Raw genomic sequence first — 24,608 nt, 5'->3', positions numbered from 1 at the left:
CACAGGTGGTAAGGTGGTGGGAGAGCAGGAGTTGGGAAGCATCAGAGCCTGTAAGGGATGAGAAAATGGAGAAAGAGGGGACAGGCATAGGGAGGGTGAGGGGCGAGCACAGAGAGGGGGGCAGTGGTTGTGAAGGAACTGTGGATGTCTGCAATCTTTTCATTGAAGAAAACTGAAGCAGTGAAGTAGGACTGACATGGAGGAGGAGGCATGCTGAGGAGAGAGGAAAAACTAGAGAACAGTTGCCAAGAGTTTGAAGTACTTATAAATTTGTGTTTGATAGTAATTTAACATGGCACAGGTGACGGCAGAAAATAATGCCACCAGGAGAGACTGGTAGGTTGAGAGGTTGATGGATCCCTGGATTACCCCCAGTTCCTCTCAGCTGCGCAAAGGCTGGCCCTGGAGATACATAGAGTGTTGGACATCCATGGTCTGGGAGGGATGTGCAAGGTGGCCAAGGGACAAGGGGAGAGAGAAGAGATGAATGCAGGGTGACAGATGCAGAGTCAGTGGGGAAGCGGTGACAGTGGGAGCGTGAGAAGAGGCTGAGGGGGAGTAGCAGTTACGGAGGACTGAAATAGTGGGGGTAGGAGGAGGGGAGGGAGGATGGGGAGCAAGAGGGAGGGAGAAGGAAATGAAGTGCTGATCAGATTTCTACAGAGGGGTAACTGTGAAATCAGAGCAGGAGCAGTTCCTCATAATGATCAGATCTAGGAGGTTGCCAGCCTAATGGGTTGGGGGAGAGTGTTGCAGGGAGAGATCAGAAGACAGAAGTGGCAGTAGGAAGGCAGTAGCCTAAGAGGCTTCAATGTGGATGTTGATGTCTCTGAGGAGGATTAGCGGGGTGCCATCCTCAGGAGCTGAGAGGGGTGTCTAGTTCATCAGGGGCTCTGGAGGATGATAGACAACAACAATAAAGAGGTTAACAAGCATTAAACAAGTTTTCGGTTTGTTTTTGTCATTTCTGGGCACAACTAATGTAATTGCTTGCTAATTTTTCTTGCTTTGATGTTAACATTGTCTAATAAGCACAGTCCAGTAGGTGATCAATCTAGCTGTCATTAAAAAGGGCCCCCCTGAAATATGATTGGATAACACAAGGCTAATGTTATCCCTGATGTTTCTTTTGACATTCATGTCATTTTGCCAACATATGTTGATGAGACCTGATGCTGCCCCTGTCCCAGCTGGGCACCCAGGAGTGCCCTCGGATCCCCCTGAGGAACCTATGCAGCAAGGATGTGCCAGGAGAGGTACTGTCAGGTGAGGGAACGGCGCTGCATCTACTGTGGCAGATCTGGACATTTCCATCTTTATTGCCCTGAGCTACAGGGAAAACAAGACTGCTCCCTTAGGCTTGGGGAGAGTCCAGATTAGCCAGATTCCTTCCCCCTTCCCTGCCCTGTTCCCTGTACAGCCGGTTGCTGTACATAAGTTGAAACATAGGCTAGTTATAATGTTAGTGTTTACACAAACCAGTGTTAATCACACAAACTAGTTTATACTAGATGAGCTTATTAACTACTAAATATTTAAACATACATCTAAGGAGATGTACATTGTATTGTAACAGTAGACTAACATTATGTTACAGAAAAAACTGGTAGACTACCCTGGTGTAAAAACCAGCTATGACCAGCTTGAAATACCAGCTACCAGCTGTTTTAAAACATAGCTTGAACTGGCCAAGCCATGTTGTGTATGGAGATGGTCTAACTGGTCAACCAGCTACCAACTGTTTCAAAAGCTAGCTTGAGCTGCTTTTTTTCAGCAGGGTACCCTAACCAACGACAAACGAAATAAAAACTTGTAAAAGCATTTGGAGGCAGCTGACTCAAATGCTATTTGCTATATTTTCCAAAAGCCTCACAGAACATCTCTGCCACATTCACCAACTCCTGAAAAACCAGTTGTTTGTAGAAAATAAATTATTGTAAACTCATGTAAAATGAGTTTTATGTAGCCCATTGGACATTCCTGGGTGTCACAATATCTGCAAAAGGCATGTAAATGGATCCCGGGAAGGTGAAAGTGGAAAGGGATTGGATTCAACCGAACTCGGTTAAGCTGGTGCAGTGCTTCTTTGGGTTCACCAATTTATTTGGAGGTTGAGTGCTGTGGTGGCTTTCTTAACTGCATTAACTTTCGGTTCTTCCTGGTTCTCTGAGGTTGAAGCAGCTTTCAAGAAGCTTAATAACTGGTTCACATCCACTCCCATGCTTACACATCCTGACCTTTCCTTTCCATTAATTGTTGGGGTGGATGCCTCAGAGGTAGGAGTGGGAGCTGTCTTCTCGTAGAGGACTGCGACAGATGCTTAAGACTTCACCAATGTGTACCTTTTCCCACCACCTTATACGAGCAGAAAGCAACTACAACATTGGTAATCAGGAGCTGTTGGCCATTAAACTGGTACTGGACTGGAAGCATTGCTGGAGGGAGCCACTGATCCTTAGTAGTATTTACTGACCACAAGAACCTCACCTACCTCCAGGAGGCTAAGCACCTCAACACCGACAGATCCATTGGTCTTAATTTTTTAGTCATTTTAATTTTACCCTCTCCTATTGACCCGCTAAACACTCTCATAACATATCAGAGGCAGATGATGAGCCTGAGTTCATCCTCCCAAAGGAGAACCAGGAAAAACACTCCTGAAGGCTTTTGTAAGTTATAAGGATTGTGCTACCTGTCTTAGGCATTTCATTAATTAAAAGGTTAAATTAATTAACATGTGTAAAATTATAAAAGTTAGTATTACAATTCCAATAATAGGTAACTGAAATAATCAATTGCCCAGTTTATGATGCGCGAATAAGGCAGTTAATCCGCTTTAGTATTTTTGGTCACCATAACAAGCACTGCATTTTTTTTTCATTTATAGTCTTTAGATTCCAGAACATTTTCAGTAAATACTTTGTGACACAACATTTCCTCATAGTTTGGTGAGTGAGTGAAAAAAAAAAATTACCTATTACCTAATTACCTAATTATTTTGCTTTTTTCTTTGTTTTTAATAAGAATGCCTGTGTTATTTCAGTAACCAGACTGCCAAAGGGGAAGAAAGGGAGCCTGGAATTTGGGCTAAAGAGGTTGCCTTTCCAGAACATCAGTTCACAGGGTTGAGGGGATTAGTCTTTTGAAACAGTATCCTGCTATTTTGACCTGTCAGGTGATTTGGGTGACACTGTAGGAAGGATTGGCCCTTGAATACCTAATAATGAACTTGAGCAACCAGCACACTTCTTACTTATTGGCAGTTCAGCAAGGGGTTAAGGGTTAGGTGTCTTCCTCAGGGACATTTCGACACATCCCGGGCGGGGGATCAAACCGACTACCAAACCTTCCGACTACCAGATGACTGCGTTTACCTCCCGCTCTAACCTCCTGAGCCAATGTCGCCCCTAGCGATTGAAGTGGTCATTGTGAGCCATCGCAGACCCTTCATAGGAAGCGATGGTGGCATTCAACTCCACCTGGCTCCTCTCTGGTGCTAGGAAACAACGCTGTCCACGTTTCTGTGCTCGCCGTTCTATTTTTCATCCTGTCATGGTGAATTCCCACAGCGACCAATTGTCACTGGAGACAGAGGAAGAAAAAACCATGTCCTGCCTTAATCAGACTGAGTGCTGTGGCACAGAGGGGAGAGTAAAGAAAAGCAATCTGATATTCCATGAAGGGATATCAGTTTTTTATTTGATTTTAAAATCTGGAACTTCTGGTTTTGTTGTGATTCCCTGTCCCAACTTCTGTACAGTTGCTGTACCCTGAAATACGCCTACATTCCAGAGGGCCAGTAAATGTTATCTCACATACTCACACCTTTTCACTTATTAATATCTGACACTGCACACCACTGTCAGTACTAGTCATTGTATCTGATTTTACTGAGACTTGGGTTCTATCAGCTCCTATTCTCAACACAGCTGGCGACTATATATATAAAAAATGAATACTCATTTTAATTGATTCGTGTTATTTAAGGACATTAAATAACACTAAAATAAAATCTGACAGACATGTTACAGTGCAAGGGGAGGGGGTGGCAGAGATGCTTCATAATATTAGACTGCATGTATCCATTAAAAAAATATACTGTATTTATAATTAGTTTTTTTGATTGTCGGTAATTCATGGCGTTAGAAAAGTACATAGGTTTGAATTGAAAAGGCAGCACCAAAAAGATTTAAATTCTTTTTTTAATCTGGGTTTCATTAGCTGTGTTGTATTCATCTCCTACATGCATTTATTCATAGGAGATGGCTCCTGTTCCTGTACATAATCCCTGTACATAATTTGTGGTATGTGTTGATCTCCATGAAAAAAAAAAAATTCTACACCAAAAGACCTGATGTTCTCAGATCTGGATCATATTACAATCCAGCTTCCAAAACTACAAATGATCATTCCGGACAACAATAAACAGCTAATAATGAATGTGGGTTGGGAAGAGTTCATGTTGTGATTCCTGGCCGCAGATGAAAGAGATTTTGAAGAATATTATCATACTTTCAAGCCACGTAAGCTTTATTGGGCAAGAAGCCAGACCAGGCTCAGATTAAGCCATTGGCTTCCTTTAAACTACAATATTATTTTGAGGGAGAAAAAGGATAAATCATTTGCAACTGCCACCACTACTGTCACTACACATTAAGGCAACTATGGGATCACAAATGCAACCAATATTTCAAGCCCAGTGAAGTGCAGTACGTTTCAGTCTTGCAGGACATTAGTTGGTGGTTTTTTGTGACTGTGTGTGGCAATGCACAATCCTCACTCCCTCCTCCTGCCACTGCTTGTGACTACAGTCCTGTAGATGAATCTGACCGCACCTTCCACGAGCACCAGCGAAACCTGAGACACTGTGAAGGGCTGGCTTTCAACTTTGTCTTTTTACTTTAGACACAGCTAAGGAGAGATATTGGGTGTTGGAATATTAACATATGATGTTTATTTATTTATTTTTTTCAGTTTTTTTTTTTACGCAATAGCTGTCAGTGACACCGGGTACTTATAGTCACGGAAGGTTGAAGAGATGAAAGATCTGGGTTCAACTGCTGCCGGATGAAGTTTTTTTCCCCTTCTCTCCATTTTTTTCTCACAAAGTTCCTATGTTTTTCTGTATGAATTGGAGAACTGTCTTGCGTGTTGGCAGTCATTTGAAGAAAAAGATTGACGCTGCTTGAGACCATTTTGGGAAATTTACTTTTTTTGGGGAGGAACAATTAAACTAACCTTATCTCAGGTAAGTTTCTAAATCCTTGTTGATGCTTTTAAATTATCATGTACAATGTATACCCTGTATTATACTTTGTTCTACATGATAAACAAACAAATCCAGAGTTTAAAATGTCTTTTTGAATGTGAATGCATTTAATTATAATAAAACATTTTTATAAAATAAATAACATTCTTTCAACAAAATACTTTTGTTCAAAAAGAAATGAATGACAGAAGCTACACTTGTTCTACAAAGGACTATAGATATTACCCACTGGATAATTAGATAATAATGGAGGTCATCAAAATTATTGCTGGAGAAATTAAATGAGTTATAGTTAACAATAACAAACAATAACAAAAACAATAGTCAACAGATAACAGAGGCTGAATATTCTGTGTTTGCAAAAAATTGGAAAAGCTAGTTTTTATAAATGTTCCTGGTTTTTGTCCTGATCATTGGAAAAAGGAAATATTTACAAAAAAAAAAAAAAACATCTGACAGGTGGAGCTTTGCAAGACAGAAGCAATAATGTAAGATTTTTCAAAAAGGAAGGCAAAAAAATAAACTAAAATCCTATCCCATTTTATAAGTTTGAGACGATGCTATTCTCCTTGTTATGTTTGACTTTAAGGGGCATTTTGTCAGGGCTGAGATCTTTCAACTGTGTCTCCACGCAGGCAGAAAGAGGGAGGGAGGGGAAGCTAAGCCGACACAAAAGACAACATTATTCCCTGATGGAGCCGTGCTACATCCCACATGAATGGAGTATTGAAAAACATAACATTAGGGACTAGATTATTTTTCATCCTTCATAACGAATCCTTTCGTCTGCAAGGTTTCAACTGGTTTGTCAGCGTGGTGCACAAATATGGCGGACCTGGTGCCGGACTGCCCCCTCGGTGAAAATTACAGCTACTAATTGGATACCTAATTATGTCTCAAAAGGCCCCTTCTTACTGTACAGTTTCCATTTTCACCACCAGACATGGCACACTGATGCACACACATAAGGCGCACACATACATCTTTGTGGTCGTGTAAAACAGCTTTCTATTCCTTGGCCATTACACCACACTGAGCAATAATCAGGCCCAAATGTCTCCCATGAGATACCTCATACCATTATAGCTCCATCGCAATGCTTAACAGCTGGCAACAGACATTGGTTGGTTATAGGCTTCCATTAGCTTTCTCCAAAAGTAATATGGAAAAAGACTAATACAATGCATCAGAACATATTCCCATTCCCATTGCTCAGGGTCTTGGTTTTGTGTTCCTTACACCAAGTTGCGTCTTTGTGCATCCTTTTATCTTGGATATAGTAAATGGTTTCTGAATGGCAGCGCTGCCAAGAATTCTGATTTTTTGAAATTCATGACATACAGTATTTTATTGAGAATGGGTCACCGAAGTGCTGAATAAATTCTGAGGAAATGTTGAGGTTGTAGTTTTGGGGTGTTTATAACTATCCTACTAAAGTATCCATCTGTTGGTGAGCTTTGGTTTGTGATCAATGTTCCTCTTCACCGATACAGACTGTTCATGTTTGGCATATGCTGTCATAATTTTTGACACTGTTCCCTTTGCTACATTTAATTTAGCAGTTTTTTTTTTGCCTGGTTTACCTGCAGTTTAGCACTGACTATTTGCTGACACATACTGCTACAGTCATTGACATTCAGCTTAATATGGCTTACCTGCCTTTGTAATATTGATTCGATGTTAGTTTTTTTTTTTTCATATGGTGAGTCCACTGCATTTTGTCCAACCCCTTTATAGTGCTGTGCTTCAGAAATATTCATTTTGATGAGGTCTCAAATGGAAGAAAATAAGAGCGAATGGATGGGAGTGAATAGGAGCTAATACCCACAAGTTCATGGGAAGGATAAAAATCAAATATCACTTTAAAAATCACTCATAGAGCCGTGCTAAGTGCAAAATGTTTTATCCCTCTGGAAATACTCATAGACCATAAACTTGTACTTTGGTGTATAAAGAAAACAACACACAACTGCCCTTCAGCAGGATATTGGATATTGGATTATAACATGCATAACAAACTGGTCCAACAATGTGCAGTATCCTTTTCTCTGAGTTACACTTTTAAGCTTGTGTTACTTTGTATGAGTGCAGTGTACTGTATATTTAGCCTTAGGTTAACTTTTAGGTCCGGAAAGTAAAAGTTATATCCAGGATTTCGTTACAAATCACCTGGATTTGCTAAGTAGCATAATTCTTCAGCCAGGAAGTAGGATTAATTAATGAAGTCAGCTGGCTGATTTGACTGGTGGAAGAAACTCATGCCAGGACTTTCAACCCCTGGATTTTAACTCTGCCTATTTTTATTTATTTTTCTAAACTCATTAGACCAAACAGTAAATACTGTTTATACAGTTTGGGCCTCAAAAACATTTGCACATAGTACATCGCTGTGTGTCTGTTATGACGAGGAATATATCCCAGGATGGTTATGCCACCCCATCCCCTCGGTCTCCCAGAGGAAATAACAGGCAGGCCTATCGTCTCATCGGGGGGTTGAGCGTTTGAAGGGTTCCAGTGACAGCCTCACAGGAAACAGCGTTTAGGGAAAAGATGAGGAACACCGACAGCAGAAATGTCTTTTGTGCGCTGTCAGCTTCGGAATGTCTACTATCTCCGCTGCCGAATATCAAATTCTCCCCTTTCCCCTACGCTCCGTCCCGTACTCTGCCACATTCCAGCATGAGGTCGGGCCTTTGGGAAGAACACAAAGGCACACATATTATAGGCCCTCCCCAGTGAAATTATTAGGAGGGACTTGAGAATTTGAATATGAACGTGCTTATTGTGAAATAACTTAATGTTATTCAAAAAATATCACTGGGATATTATATTCATGGGTTTCAATGTCTGAAGTAAACACATTGATAAGTAATATAATAATGTGACTTAATAAGGACAATCTGTGAATCAATTGTTTGGCATTCTTTTTTGTTATCTGCTAGAGTGCTATGCTTTATCATGTTATGCAGCGCAGAGTATGCTTTGTGAGGTATTATTTGGATGGATTCGAGCAATACACTGTACTGGTACAGTCTACAATTGAAAACAAATAATAAAATGCCACTTTTTTAAAAGTGGTTAGTAATCATTTCACCCAACACTCCCCTAGTTTCCTAATGCAGTGAAGAACACCCAGGTTGCTATCAAACTTTTTGACCAATCAACACAAAAACTAACCTGTGGATCTATCAAATACAATGGCTTTGTGAGGCAGTAGTCCCATGTACCTAGGCATCTTTCAATCAAATGTTGGACTTAACAGACACAGCGCGGACTACATTACTGTACATCTTTATACTAATGGAGTCACCTCGTTATCAATTTTGCATTACCCATCATACATTACCACTCAGTATCTCCCCCCATAGCCCTCCAGTTTCACAGACAGAAAAAGTGTTTCTGGTTGTGTGAGGAAAGCAGTTTCCTTAAAATGAACCAATAAAAGCAATTATTTTTGACTGTGTAGGTTGACGTTTTTGTTGGAGAATAACATGCGTGTGTTTGTGTATGCTTGTGCATGTGTGTGTATGTGTGCACGTGTTTGTGTGTGTGTGCATGTGGTCGTGCGTGCATGCGTGTGCATGCGTGTGTGTGTGCATGTGTGTTGCAGGTGCCCCAGTGGATCTGCACCAAACATGAGAGGCCACAGAGCTCTGTGGGAGACATACCGAGGTTGGAGGCGCGCCACATGGCTGCTGCTCTCCTTCCTGGTGTCTCTGCTCCTGGTGGCTGTCAGCATCGTCCTCCATTTCGGTGAGTGACGGACGGCCCTGGGAGCTGAGAGAGTGGAGCCAGGGGACCAGGGAGGGAGCCCAGCCTGCTGAAAACAACAGCTCAAGCTATGTTTTGAAACAGCTGGTAGCTGGCAATTTCAAACTGGACACCAGATTTTATAGTATCCTTTCTTCAACAGGGACACAATAAAATCCAGCAGGGACCTTCCATTTTACAATGCACATTTATCTTGGATAAAAAAAATTAAAAAAAACATCAAACAAAAACATAGAGTGGTTTGTCTGATTAAACAGTTTCTGTGGGATTCAAACCTGCTGTAGTTAAATTGACACTATAGATTTAAATCAATTTAAACTTTTAATTAGATTAACATGTTTTAAACCCATTATAAAACAAACCCCTCCCTGTTTGTTTTTCCTATTGGTTCAACAAAATACTCATATCTAAGAAATAATGGAAAGATGTGGACACAAACTTCACAGTAGTGTGCAAATATTTGGGCACCCCGGGTCAAGAAGCCTTTAACAATTCATATCTAATTGAACAGAAGAGAACCTAAATGGTACATTAAACATGACAGATTTTAAAGCAAGATGACTTCTTTTTTTTTTTTACAGTCTCAAAATAGTAAAAAAGGAAAAGGGCCCTGTGCCCTTGGGAACCCTGTCAGTAAGCACTTCATAACTCCTCCTCAGGCAACTATTACAGCTTGTTAAAGCTTCCTTCAGAGTCCTTCAATTCTCACTTTTAGCATTTTTCCTGGCAAAACACCTTTCTGGCAAAAACAATATTCTTTGGCCTCCTTGCATGTACTGCACGTTTGCAATATTCAAGTCTGGGGACTGTGGTGGTACTTCATGGTTGATTTGGAAGCTCTCTTCATCGCTAATGTCTGGACTGACCTTCGAACATTAGCCTCCAGGATTTCTTAATATTGGGTGGAATCCATTGTTCCTTCCACTCGCACAATATTTCCTGTGCCCCCAGCTGCCACACAACCCCAAAGCCTGATGGATCCACCTCCATGCTTCACTGTGGGCAAATTGTTCTTCTCAACAAAGGCTTTACCTGTTTTTTCACCCTCCACCCTTTGGTGGTGGCCAAAAAGTTCAATTTTGGTTTCATCAGACCAAAGCACATTGTTCCATGGCAACTTTGCCATGCAGGTCTTTGTTGTTTAAAGTATGTTGTATTGTTGTCCTGTGAACAGCTAGACCTGTATTTGCTACTCTCTTTTGCAGTGATGTGTGGGTTCTTCTGAGGATTTCTCATTAGGTCTTGGGCCATTCTATCTGAAATCTTTCTTGGTCTTCCAGACCATGCCTTGACTTCAGCTGTTTTATCTTCCCGTTTCTAATAATGTTTCTGACAGTGGAAATGGATAGTTTGAAACATTAAGAGAGTTTTTGCAGCCTTCACCTTCTTGGTGGAAATCTTCATTTGGAAATCCTTGGATTTTTAGAGGAACCCATTCTTGTTAACACCAGACAGTACAACCACTGCAGTTGGATACTTTAGAAGTCATGGAGTTACTTCAGAATAAAAAGTTCCGCCCTGGAATTATTTATGTGTCTTCCTAGTCAAATTAAGGTACATATATTATTCACCTGACTCGTTGAAGCCATAACAAGTAAATCACCTTGGTCTGGGCCTTAGTAATCCATCTTTTTTAAAAGTAACAAAGAATAATCCAAATTTTTGGACAGGACCTTTTTTAATAATTTATAAACAGTAAAAAATGAATATAAAAAGCTCTAAAAGAAAGGTTGTATGTTTAACTCTCTACCATTTAGAGTTCAGGTTTGCTTTCGATCACATGCAGATTCATTGTAACAGACATTTAAACCAGGGGTGCCCAAATTTTAACACCCCTCTGCATTTGTCAAATGAAGCTGTTGTGAAGCCTTCTGAACTGAAAAGAATTTTATGTTAAGCTGTTATGAAAGGCTTGTGCTACTAAAAATCACTAGGTATAATGAATAAATCATGATATGAATCAAAAATACTGTATCTAAAGCATTGTAGCTAGTCAACATCTATACCATATCAGGCCAACAACCAAGTAGTATGAGTCCTGTATACAACAATGAAATTATTCAGCATTTGCTTTGTCTAAAATGTTCTTTTTGTTCTTTTTAAATCTTAGGAGACTTTAAAATGACAAAGAGATCCATTGCATGTAAGTATCCTCGATGGTGACTTTTGTCTACTTAAATGTGTCACTGAGTTCTGCATACAGTAACCACGTACCTTTACTCCTACATGGGATTGGTGTCAATTGATCATAAAATAGCACAATGCCCATGGAATGACTAACCTACATAACATTGTAAGACATGTTAAAACATAAAGGAAAAATGTATGGTTTCAGTGACCAAAGCATTTTTACAAGCAGAGAACCCTGTGAAATGACCTATATTTATGATTTTTGAAAACCCCTGGCCTTTGTTTCAGCTGGAAACTGAAAACCGTGGTCAGTCATGGAATAAGACTATTGAAATACTAAGAGAAATCCATAGGGACCCAGGAATATCTTCTGTTCTTCACTATAGAGATGTGTGAGGCCATCTCTCGTACTCTACAATGTGCTTTATTTTTTCATGGCCAGCTACAATGTCCAGTGAATGACACGTAACCGAATGCTACTCAGTATTAACAGCAATTGACATTAATTTCTCAAAGGTAACAGGAATGTGTGTTTATGTAATGTGTGTGTGTTTTTGGGACTGTTGATAACTTTACAGACTATTGGTAAAGGTAATTTGCCAGCTATATGGTTCCTCAGTCATATAGCAATCTCCTCAGTGGTATTTTATGTTTTAATGTACCCATTTTAAAAGTGAGCTTCGGTTCAGTACCCCACAGTCTGGGCTAAGCTGCAGTAGACTTCCTGCTGCATAACAAGCTAAATATAAAATTACAGGGAGATGTGGACATACAGTGGCGACTGAAACAGTGTGTTGGCCAAGAATCTCCTTTCAACAAATAATAACAAAAGTATCTCTCTCTCTCTCTCTCTCTCTCTCTCTCTCTCTCTCTCTCTCTCTCTCTCTCTCTCTCTCTCTCTTTCTCTCTCTCTCTCTCTCTCTCTCTCTCTCTCTCTCTCTCTCTCTCTCTCTCCACAGTCAATGTTACCAATCCAATCCACGTTCTTTCACTTGGTAAGAACAACCCCCAAGTCTCCATTTCTACTTAGATATCTCAATATCAATTCCCCCCTTTTTTGGCTACATGGTAGGTCCTCATTTTAAATACATTGGTCTGCATGCATTCAGAAGAATAGGTCACGGTTCTCACACACTGGAATTTCACCAGGCTGCCAAGGGTGCGACAATCGCCCCTTCCTGAGCCACCTTGTGTGAAATTTCTGAAAGCCGATGGTGAGAGAAGATGTATCAGTACGGGCCTAAGGGCAGTAAGAAACAGGGTCACTTCCCTGCGCTCTCAACTTACCTACATTAGTCCCCCCCAATTAGGCTACTCACGTTCCGTGTTCTGCTCCATGTGCATACTCCCCCTGCCCCTCACAGGGTCATGTGTCCTATTGTGTTCCTTAATTGATGTAATTGGAACCATTCCTAGCCCTGTTTTTTTTAAATGCTTGTTCAATATTCTAAATCAGTGTTCGAGAACTCCATTGCTTTCAGATACCAGCAGTGATTGTTAAATCGCCATTAGAATGTTCAGTTCTCAACCCCTGCCTACACCACCAAGATCAGTCTGCCTCATTTTCTGGCTAGCCATTGGTAGCTTCCTAGCTAGCTCTGTTGCAGACTACCACGTGCCGTGATGAGCTAAGAAAACAGTGGTCTAATATGATTTGTAAAACATCTCCTTTCCTAGTCGCTTTCCACACAAGCCATTTAGCTAGCTATTTCCATACACATCACCTCTTGCCCTCCTTCTACTGGATCATACAGTGTACGAGCTCAGTCTTTTGGACACATGCTTTTCAGATACAGTACAAAAATAAAAAAAGTTTTTATAATAACAAATACAAATATTTCAAATAAAAAAAGTTGACAAGTAAGGCATTGACACATGTTGCTAGTTATCATAGCGGGTAATGACTGAGCATGTTTGTTTTGTAATATTGATATCATAATAGTGAAAATCCTGCATTGTACGCCTTTAAAGGGTTATTATCGGTTTTTTTGGGGGGGGGGGGAAGTCTATAATCCAGTGTTGTAGAACTTGCAATGATAGTTACATTGCTATTACAATGTTCAATTAAGCACATTCTAATCACATGTTTGTAGTCTTATGCCTTAAAGGGAGCTTGTTAGAATGAATAGAACTGTCATTGTGTTGGTACTCATTTCTTTTCTCCTCATCTTCTGACAGAAAACAGGGCTATGAGAATAGGGTTTAGACAGACAGTGATCCATCCACTTACAGGTGTAATTGTAGTGCCTATTATGTATGTAGCTACTTTTGTTCAGATTTGGCACCCAATACCTGTAAGAAGATACATCACAGTCCATTACTACAATCTGCTTTAAAAAGATGTAGAAGAGTCACACAACAGCACTCTTTAATAACAAAACTGAAATACATGGCTAATGCTGCATACACATGGATGACGGTAGATGGTATGTACTTAGGACTCTGTCGATAGCTACGGCAGATGGCTCTTGCTGTTGAAGTTTAAAATTATTTACCTTTTTACCGTAATAGTCAACGGAATTCCAAACTGGATGTGAGACAACAAAACAACATAGATAAAGAGCTATACCAAACACAATCCTCCTTAACCTATCCATGTGGGAAACCACCTATATTATACGACAATTACCATAGTAACATATATTTTATTTACTGCCCTGCTGTCCTGCCCTTGTATCCCAAAAGTCTACTGTCTACCGTGGTCTGAGTGCAGCATTACCTGTGGAATTCTCTAAGCCGGCGACTTTTCGTCCACCAGTGCGCCTGGTGAACGGCAACAACCGGTGCGAGGGGCGCGTGGAGGTACAGCACAATGGCACCTGGGGCACGGTCTGTGACGATGACTGGGACATGGTGGACGCCAACGTGGTGTGCCGCCAGCTCCGGTGCGGGTCCGCCGTGGCGGTGGCCAGCAGCTCGGCCTATGGCCAGGGCTCGGGCCCCATCCTGCTGGACAACGTGGACTGCAAGGGCGGGGAGCGCGACCTGGGCCAGTGCGGCAGTCTGGGCTGGGGGATCCACAACTGCTACCACTACGAGGATGTGGCCATCACCTGCCGAGGTACAGTGAGGGCTCGCAGCGGCGTGAAAACGGTGCTAAAAACTGAATGTTTTTACATCAGTTTGTTACAGTTAGTTTTGTATTTATGGCCATAGCGATTTTAGTTTCTTACACTAGACTCTTGTGTTATATGTATGTTGTCCTCACCTGTTCTTATGCACAGGAAAAATGTTGGTTAAATAGTGGATTAAACCTACATTTTTTGGTTCAGTTTAAATAATTGTATGTTTATTTGAATGAACCAAACATTTTTGAATTGAGAAAACATAAATATAGGTCTAACAATGTGATTTTTGGGGAAAAAAAATATTTAGTGTGTAAGAGCATTGATTGAAAATTGATTCTAATTGCCACAGCCAATGGTGTTTCAATGTTAGCATGTTCACAGAGAAGGGGTGGGATAAACAGTGTTGTGGTTTGAGTGTCTTTGTTGCTGCAATTCCTCTCTTGACCATTAGAAGTCCACAATTTTCTCAATTTAAAATTTTTAGGTTCATTCAACCTAAACATTTCCAGCTGAAAAGGTTTTCAGTTTAGCCAACAGAACATACACTCACTGAGCACTTTATTTGGTAGACTTGCAGACCAGCTTGTTAATTCAAATATTTAATCAGCCAATCATGTGGCAGCAACTAAATGCATGAAAGACATGGTCAAGAGGTTCAGCGGTTTTTCAGACCAAATGTCATAATTTCATCTAAGTGGACCATGGAATGATTATTGGTGCCAGACAGGGTAGTTTGAATATCTCAGATACTGCTGATCTCCTGGGATTTCAAAGCACAACAGTCTCTAGAGTTTGTAGAGAATGGTGCAAAAAAATAAAGTGCTCACTGTGTGTATTTCAGTATGCACAATGGAAGGTTCATTCAGCAAAGTTTAGCAATATGAAGTGAGAAGTCGCATTAAGAATGTTTTGCAGCAGTGCAAGTGAAGCAATTGTGAATATAGTGAGGGTTATGATAATAACAGTAATGTCAATACAATCCAGGTAAGGCCGAATTGTGTATGAAGATGTTTTAAACGTGTAAAAAATCAAATGAAAATGATATTGATATTATTATATACAGCAGGTGGACTTGGACAGTGACATTCCATTACATTACAGTTATTTAGAGGGCTCCAACAGCTGATCTTATTGTGGCTATACCTTAGTCACTAGGCTACAGGCTACTGTATATAAAGTAATAAAACATAATAAATCAGATCGTGCAGCACAGTTGAAAATGTACCACACATGGCAAAAAATAAAACAGCGATTAAAATGTTTAAATTCTCTTCTGTGAGCAGACACGACAGGGCTGGAATCGCGAGGACACGGAGAATTCACCACCCCACCTCGCCGGAACAAAGGCCCGAGTAAGACACCTTCTTTTACAGTACTTCCTGTCCTTGCAACAATCACATGCACAATCTGGACCAATGAGATTTGTCTATATTACTCACTGGAATTCTGTGCGACCAGTACAAAGGCCTAGGAGGAACTGTGATGCGTATTTATGGAATACAATTGTGGTTTATAGGTATATTTTCCAGCGTGGGGGGGGGGGGGGTTATCATTTGACACCATCCAGTCCCACAGGATGACCTGACGTATGTGTGGTTGCACAGAACATAGTCATGAAACCCGCTGGGAGCCAGCTTGCTGCCCCTGCTCCCCAGAATGAGGAATCAGTTGACACTGGCATTGTTCCCAAGGGACCATTCTCAGCAATATGAGAGGGCCCATTGTGGCCTTACCGTTGTTGCCGTGAAGCCACAGGGATGTTAACATCTGTTTTCACAGAAAATAGGTATGATGAGCGTGAACTTGTCATTTAATCCTTGAGACCGCGTGCTCACCTGAAGCCTCACAGTCTCCTCAAGCCTCCTGGCCTCCTGAAGCCCTCGTGCTCTCCTGTATTGCCCAGTTTCCCTCACTTCTGACCGGATCATTTGTGATCCTCTGTGTTTTTTTCAGGATAAAAATAGTTGTATAGTTTAGTAAGCAAAGTGCAGTATTTTATACTTCATGAACCCATTTGGTTTCCATGTGTCCTTTTGGAGTCTCCAAATGTCCTTTCTGGTAAACTACCCAGACATAGAAAAACATTATGCAGAATGTTAAAATTGTCTTGTCCCCTTTTTTCATTGTATTACTATTGTAAGCCTTCCTCACCATTTCAGATGTGAAGCCTAACTGTGGTAGTGACCAGGCTCCCTTTGTATTCCAGGGGACGGCTCCATCCGGCTAATAGGAGGGCCAAACCGCTGTCAGGGGCGGGTGGAGATCTATCACCGCGGAAACTGGGGCACAGTATGTGATGACGACTGGGACCTGAAGGAAGCGGGCGTGGTGTGTCAGCAGATAGGGTGCGGCCACGCCCTGTCCCCCACCACCAACGCGTACTTTGGCTATGGGACAGGCCTGATCCTCCTGGACAACATTAACTGCGCGGGCCATGAGGCACACCTGGCGGCCTGCTCCAGCCTGGGGTGGAGCATCCACAACTGCGGTCACCACGAGGATGCTGGGGTCATCTGCTCAGGTGGCCACCATGATCCGCACACACATACACCCTGCTGTGAAAGCAAGCTCCAGCTAGGTTGTGAAACAACTGGTGGCTGGCTGACCAGTTCAGACCAGCTCCCAGCTTGACATGGTTTAGCAGGTTGACCAGTTTAGACCTGCTCCCAGCTGGACATGGTTTGACCAGCTCAAGCTATGTTTTGAAACAGCAAGACCAGCTCATACCCAGCTAGACCAGACAACCTTGGCCATGTTGGTTGACCAGCTTGTACACGTGCACATGCCCGGCTAAAAATTCCAGCTAAGAACAGCTGGGATTTCAAGATGGTTTCAAATCTGTTTTCAACATTTGTAGCTGGTCTGTAGCTGGTCAAACCTGGTCTAGCTGGACAAAGATAATCGAGTGGTGGCCAAATTGGAGGAAAAGCTAACTTCATAGGCTGGTCAGCAGGTGAACAGCTGTTCGGCAAGCTAAAGGTCAAAAACAGGTGTAAACCCAGCTTGACCAGTTTAGGTTAGTTTAAGCTGGAATTTGCAGCAGGGTGTACACATTGATATTGATATTTGCTAGAATGAATCTATTTAATTTGAATGAAAATGGAAATGGCTAAAATGGATATTTAGCTTCTGTCCATTATATTTACATTACAGGCATTTAGCAGACTCTCTTATCCATTAATACAGCTGGTTATACACTGAAGCAATTCAAGCACCTTGCTCAATGGTATAATGGCAGTCTCTTACAGTAGCTGGAAATCAAACCTGCAACCTTTTGGTTACAAGACCAATTCCCTTGCCATTAAACTACACTGCTGTAAAATCAAGCTATGCCTACTTGAATGTTGAGCTGGTCAAGCTGCCCATAAGCTAGACCATTTTATGGCCAGTATGACCAGCTCAATTTTCAAGTATGATCTGGTCTACCAGTATGGCATAAAGCTGGTCTAGGTGGGTATGAGCTGGTCAACCAGCTAGTGCTGGCAGTTTCTATGTTTCAAAACATAGCTTGAGCTGGTCAAAACATGTCAAGCTGGGAGCTGGTCTGAACTGGTCAACCAGTTACAGCTACAGCTACCAGTTGTATCAAGGCCTAGCTTGAGCTATTTTTATCAGCAGGGTATACTGCCTGAACGCCAAACCTAATCCCAACCGCAACTCAACCTCATTAACAATTAATTAGCAAACAGTCAGCTGTTTACAGGTGGCAGATTTCTTAAGGAAGGAAGCTTGTAATAAGAGAGTGGCAGGCTCAGTTCTAAAGTGGGGCTCAATAGTTATACCCTTGAACAAGGCATGAATTGCAGATATTATTCATTTATTCAGAAAAAAGGTGTGACAGCTATTTAGGTCGCCCTATTTTAAAGTATCACTGTATCAAGCAAAGAAATAATCACAAAAAAGAGCCATTGAACCTGTGAGTATTTGTTTGTTTAAAATGGACATTCTCCTCTCTTCTCTACACCTCCAGGGACAGGGTATACAACGGCTCGTCCGCTGATCACTTGGACAGAGAGAAATGGAAGGTTCTTTGAGACGGAGAGCACAGCAGGTCAGCTTCTGAATGGCCTCCTTCACTTTCTATGTCTGGTTATTATCAAGTGTTATGCAAGTTTCAATTTAACTTTGGCAAGATGTACATGCAGGGTAGAGTCTGCATACATAAATTATTTTGAAAAACACAGGAGCCAAAGTGCAAAAAATAAAGCACAAAGTGCAAGGTGAGAGAGAGTAAGCAATTCATCCATGAGATTTCCTCAGTCAAAAAGAACAATATAAAAGGCAATACACTATTAAAGGTACAGGACAGGTGGTGTCTATCACAATGCAATCTCATTGGCCAAAATGGTAGCTGAGTCACATGATCTACACACTTTGGAGGAGACAGGCTGCTGGACCACCTAGTCCTGTGTAGTAAAAATGTTGAATCTCACAAACATACTGGATAGTCTAGGGATCAGTGGATATGACAATGTTGGGGGAGATACAGTGGTGTGAAAAAGTGTTTGCCCCCTTCCTGATTTCTTATTTTTTTGCATGTTTGTCACACTTAAATGTTTCAGATCAAACCAATTTAAATATTAGTCAAAGGCAACGCAAGTAAACACAAAATGCAGTTTTTAAAATGAAGGTTTTTATTATTAAGGGAGAAAAAAAATCCAAACCTACATGGCCCTGTGTGAAAAAGTTAGCCCCCTAAACCTAATAACTGGTTGGGCCACCCTTAGCAGCAACAACTGCAATCAAGCGTTTGCGATAACTTGCAATGAGTCTCTTACAGCGCTGTGGAGGAATTTTGGCCCACTCATCTTTGCAGAATTGTTGTAATTCAGCCACATTGGAGGGTTTTCGAGCATGAACCGCCTTTTTAAGGTCATGCCACAGCATCTCAATAGGATTCAGGTCAGGACTTTGACTAGGCCACTCCAAAGTCTTCATTTTGTTTTTCTTCAGCCATTCAGAGGTGGACTTGCTGGTGTGTTTTGGATCATTGTCCTGCTGCAGAACCCAAGTTCGCTTCAGCTTGAGGTCACGAACAGATGGCCGGACATTCTCCTTCAGGATTTTTTGGTAGACAGCAGAATTCATGGTTACATTTATCACAGCAAGTCTTCCAGGTCCTGAAGCAGCAAAACAGCCCCAGACCATCACACTACCACCACCACCATATTTTACTGTTGGTATGATGTTCTTTTTCTGAAATGTGGTGTTACTTTTACGCCAGATGTAATGGGACACACACCTTCCAAAAAGTTCAACTTTTGTCTCGTCAGACCACAGAGTATTTTCCCAAAAGTCTTGGGGAACATCAAGATGTTTTCTGGCAAAATTAAGACGAGCCTTAATGTTCTTTTTGCTCAGCAGTGGTTTTCGTCTTGGAACTCTGCCATGCAGGCCATTTTTGCCCAGTCTCTTTCTTATGGTGGAGTCATGAACACTGACCTTAACTGAGGCAAGTGAGGCCTGCAGTTCTTTGGATGTTGTTGTGGGGTCTTTTGTGACCTCTTGGATGAGTCGTCGCTGCGCTCTTGGGGTAATTTTGGTCGGCCGGCCACTCCTGGGAAGGTTCACCACTGTTCCATGTTTTCGCCATTTGTGGATAATGGCTCTCACTGTGGTTCGCTGGAGTCCCAAAGCTTTAGAAATGGCTTTATAACCTTTTCCAGACTGATCGATCTCAATTGCTTTCTTTCTCATTTGTTCCTGAATTTCTTTAGATCTCGGCATGATGTCTAGCTTTTGACGATCATTTGGTCTACTTCATTTTGTCAGGCAGGTCCTATTTAAGTGATTTCTTGATTGAGAACAGGTGTGGCAGTAATCAGGCCTGGGTGTGGCTAGAGAAATTGAACTCAGGTTTGATAAACCACAGTTAAGTTATGTTTTAACAGGGGGGGCAATCACTTTTTCCACACAGGGCCATGTAAGGTTTGGATTTTTTTTCTCCCTTAATAATAAAAACCTTCATTTAAAAACTGCATTTTGTGTTTACTTGTGTTGTCTTTGACTAATATTTAAATTTGTTTGATGATCTGAAACATTTAAGTGTGACAAACATGCAAGAAAATAGGAAATCAGGAAGGGGGCAAACACTTTTTCACATCACTGTATGTCTCCCTGCCTGTGTATGGATTCAGTGCTGGTGGAATCATTGGGGGGGGGGGGGCGTTATTTGTGTTATTGAAATGCCTGTATTTTTTAGACATACTGTATATACGAAGTGGGCTTCCACCAACTGTCATCTATTTAAAAAAAATTATATTTACATGCATTTGACTTTGCATGCTTTCTTGCTGCATAACCTGATACTCACCAGGAGAGGGCACACTTCTTGCAAAAGTCGTTTTGTTGTGCTGAAGGCAGGTTGTATTTCATTGTATTAGTTTAGTGTAAGCAGGCATAGAAAGCATGTCTTTGTTTTACATATAAGAATCATAACGGAAGAAACTGACAATGATCATCATTTTAACTGTTAAATCTTGTGCAATGTAATGTGGGGGCTCTGTCTAATGTGTCAACAATCTGCTTCCTCCTTATTTTAGTAACAGATATTACAGTTCCAGTCACTGAAACACCAACCCCTCAAACTACTGCTGAGCCGACAACAAAAGGTATACAACTTATTCAACAAGCGACTGTAATCAGCACACTGTCTCACTCTATAACCTAGGCAGAAATGTATAATGAAAGAGGTGATTCAGCTGGTATAAATCCAGTATGTTTATTAAAATCTCTCTCAACATTTTCCCTTATCCAACCTTAGTATTTTATGTTCATAATATTTAATTCTTCATTATTACAGGTAATTTCTCCTTTCATGAAACTTTCATGCCTCAGCGTAATTCTCCCTGTCTTGTACTTCCAGTCGTTACCACATTCTTTTTATTTACCCTGTGAAATTCAGACACATCACCTTTTCTCACACTCAAAAAAAGACTAAAAAAAACTTCTGAATGGGGGAATGTGCCACTTATAAGGAGTATAAGGAGGTGGTCACCCTTCGTGCTTGGTCCTAGTTCTCCTCCATCATGAAAGCAATGATACTTTGCTTGGGGGAACATACATGAGATTCTCATCCTGGTTACTAATGGACTACTCCAGTCAACATTAGCACCCATCGCCATAGGCTCTGCTGGTTGGATAATTACCTGTGCAATTATAGCAGGGCTAGTTCGCTAGTAGAAGCACAGTGAAGCGGGGGAAATTGAAGGCTCATAGCAAGTTAGGGCGACAATAACCCTCTAATTCAAAATAAATGAAATCTGGGGTGGGTGGTGCAGGCATGCCCATCTGATTTGCATAAAGTAACCTGCAACCAATCAGGTGCTGGCAGTGTGAAGTGTAGTATTGATGCTCTCTGCATATCATACCAAGCCCGTAAGTGCTTTCCGACTTTGAAAATGAGCATTGAAGAATAAACTGACAAATTTGTGTGTCAGCAATTTTTCCTACTCGATATCTTGATTGAAATCTATAGAGGAACCATGACCAGTGCCTAAAAAGGTACAAATGCCAGTTGCTGTGGGAGTCCCCTATAGGTACATAAAATTGTACCCCTAGCCAGGAATATATAGTTCATTTGTGTATATTGGAAAAAATACTAATTTGTTCCCAAAGAGAACATTACTGCACTTTCAGGATACATTTTGGGAAATTTGATCCTGGAAGAACAAAACTGTACATCCACAGTCACTTTATTTTCATTATATTCATTCTCTTAATGAAGATGATGTTTCAATAAGTGAAAGTAAAAGCACAGTTTTCTATTTCCTTGAACCGGAGGCAGTTGTAGGACGACATGAAGGCGACAAGAATATCATGCTTCAAATAGGTCTTAAATTTTTCGATTGGAATTAGCTTACTACGTAATTAATTCCCTGATTTCTGTTACCTGATTTAAACCAGTGCACTATGGGCCTCACCATATTCGTGCTTGTTCTTCCCTACGCTCCGGTCAGCCTGGCCCAGAATCCGCGTGGCGAACGGGAACAGCAGCTGCCAGGGGCGAGTGGAGATCTTCTTCCACAGTGTGTGGGGGACCGTGTGCGATGACGAATGGGACCTGGCCAACGCCCAGGTGGTGTGTCGGCAGCTGGGGTGCGGCCCCGCCATTTCGGCTAAGCCGCTCGCCTTCTTCGGGTACGGCGCGGGACCCATCCTGCTGGACAACGTAGACTGCAATGGGTACGAGGGCTCCCTGGCCGACTGCTTCCACCTGGGCTGGACCCAGCACAACTGCGGCCACCACGAGGACGCGGGGGTCATCTGCTTACGTAAGGCGGTCCTGCGTTATGGTCAGACAGGCCTGCTCACGCATCGTGAGGCCTTAGATTTATGAGGTTCTAACACAGTGTTTCTCAACTCCAGGAACTGACACACATGTAGTGACTGAACCAATCAAACCACCAAAAAATGTCCTTGATTAGTTAAATCAGGTGTTTGAGTTCCTGGTTACAAGAAAAAGCATCTGGCAAGTGGGCCCCAAGGACTGGAGTTGAGAAATCGCTCTGTTCTGAAATCTTTGTCAAAAATATGTTGTTTGTAGGGAAATGTCATAGGATTTTCAAATTGTAAACATATAAACTTTGGTCTTTGGGAAAAATGTGATCAGAAATGTTTCCACACATGGACCTGGAAATATAAGGAATTCATGAAATACATTTCACATCCCCTCTCCAGCCCCATTTCCGGGCCTTTCTGGGAGTTCCCGAGAGTTCGACAGTGCAGACAAACTGGACACGACAGGAACACCAGCAGAAGGCAAGTACTGGTGTAGCTCACACTGCAGATGTCCATTCAAGCCTACAAGCCTCTACATACAACATCACTGGTGTATATTTGAGTGGTTAACACACATCACGGTAATACAACCACAAGGTGATGGAGATGGAGATTTAAAAAAGTGATATTCCCCCACTGATTTACTGTACATACATGCTTGACAAGGGTATTGCCCGGTACCATTTGCTGTTATAATTCCAAGTGCATATCTTACACCTACCATTAGGACACAGCTAACGAAACGGACTTACTGTAACAGCTGCTTTTTAAATATTCGATGAGCTGGATGAGTTTTTAAAATGCACACCACACCATAGTGAACTGAATGAATTGTAAGATGAAATATGTAATATGTATATTGAAAATGCTTTTGTCTGTTTGCAACAAATTATTTATATCTGTAAGATTATTCATATGAGTTTTGGATGATCTTTGGAATACAAATATTAATAATTGAAGAAGCCATGATTGATAGTTTTGTGTTGGCTCTTGAGTGTACAGTCTATGCATCTGGGAGAAGTTCAGTCAGCTTTATACACTCTAATGACTTAAATGAACCACTGGTGCCGAAAACCAGCAGACACTGCAGCCCTCCAGGACTGGAGTTTGACACCTGTGGAGCAGGCTGTGGCGGAAGATGCTGAATGTTGTGCACGTGTTCTCAGGGACCCTGAGGCTGGTGAATGGCCAGCACAGCTGCGAGGGCCGGGTGGAGATGTTCTTCCAGGCGCACTGGGGGACCATCTGCGATGACGCCTGGGACCTCCCCGACGCCCAGGTGGTCTGCAGGCAGGTGGGTGGCTGCGGGGAGGCCACCCACGCCTGGGGAGAGGCCTTCTTCGGCCGGGGAAATGGCACCATCCTCCTGGACAATCTCAAATGTAGTGGCCTGGAGGTCTCCCTCTTGGAGTGCTCTCACATACCCTGGAACGTCCACAACTGTGACCACTCGGAAGATGCTGGCGTGAGCTGCGTGCTGTTGTGATTTGCCAGCGGCCAAACCAGCTTCCTGCACATACGGAACCGAGGACTTGTAAACACTTGTAAATAACCACTGACCCTCTTTGAGAAAAAAAAACAACAACAACAAAGCAAATATGAATATGAAACAAATTATAAATGTTATTATGATTATATTCTTATTATGCACTTTATAAATAATTTATATAGAAACACGCACACACACAAACACACATAGACATACAGACAGACATACACACACTCACCGGCAGAAGCACACGCACCCAGACATACTGTAGGCATATATATATATATACACATACTTACACTCAGAGCACTTTACAGAAACATTTTTTCTTGATTAAACCTACTCATTCATGCGATTATCTAATCAGCAAATTGTGTGGCAGCAGTGCAATGCATACAATCATGTAGATACGGGTCAGGAGCTTCAGTTAATCTTCACATAAACCATCAGAATGGGGAAAAATGATTCTAAGTGACTTTGAGCGTGGAATGATTGTTAGTAGCAGTCTGGTTTAAGTATCTCAGAAACTGCTGATCACAGACTGGTCAAAGCTGACAGGAAAGTGACAGTAACGCAAATAACCACACATTACAACAGTGGT

At 41.7% G+C, this 24,608-nt stretch overlaps 1 protein-coding gene across 1 annotated transcript; it reads left to right on the top strand.

Annotated features, from left to right (window-relative positions):
• Positions 1-1,179: 1,179 nt before the first annotated feature.
• LOC133134053 (scavenger receptor cysteine-rich domain-containing group B protein) lies at positions 1,180-24,004 on the top strand. The gene is made up of 12 exons (XM_061250436.1): positions 1,180-1,266; positions 8,880-9,022; positions 11,151-11,183; positions 12,130-12,165; positions 13,929-14,231; positions 15,522-15,590; positions 16,445-16,759; positions 18,209-18,289; positions 20,781-20,849; positions 22,197-22,524; positions 22,943-22,998; positions 23,685-24,004. The coding sequence occupies exons 1-12, from the start codon at positions 1,232-1,234 to the stop codon at positions 24,002-24,004; spliced, it is 1,788 nt and encodes a 595-aa protein (XP_061106420.1). The 5' UTR covers positions 1,180-1,231.
• The last annotated feature ends 604 nt before the right edge of the window (positions 24,005-24,608 follow it).

This window comes from Conger conger, chromosome 7 (assembly GCF_963514075.1).
Source record: "Conger conger chromosome 7, fConCon1.1, whole genome shotgun sequence".
NCBI lineage: Eukaryota > Metazoa > Chordata > Actinopteri > Anguilliformes > Congridae > Conger > Conger conger.
Note: the sequence above shows the minus strand (reverse complement) of the source record. Positions and strands in the feature narration are given on the sequence as shown.

Coding starts and splice junctions, on each gene's coding strand:
- LOC133134053 (XM_061250436.1), top strand. CDS start 1,232: ATGCAGCAAGGATGTGCCAGGAGAGGTACTGTCAG. Junction 9,023..11,150: donor CAGCATCGTCCTCCATTTCG/GTGAGTGACGGA, acceptor TTTAAATCTTAG/GAGACTTTAAAATGACAAAG. Junction 22,999..23,684: donor GACAGGAACACCAGCAGAAG/GCAAGTACTGGT, acceptor ACGTGTTCTCAG/GGACCCTGAGGCTGGTGAAT.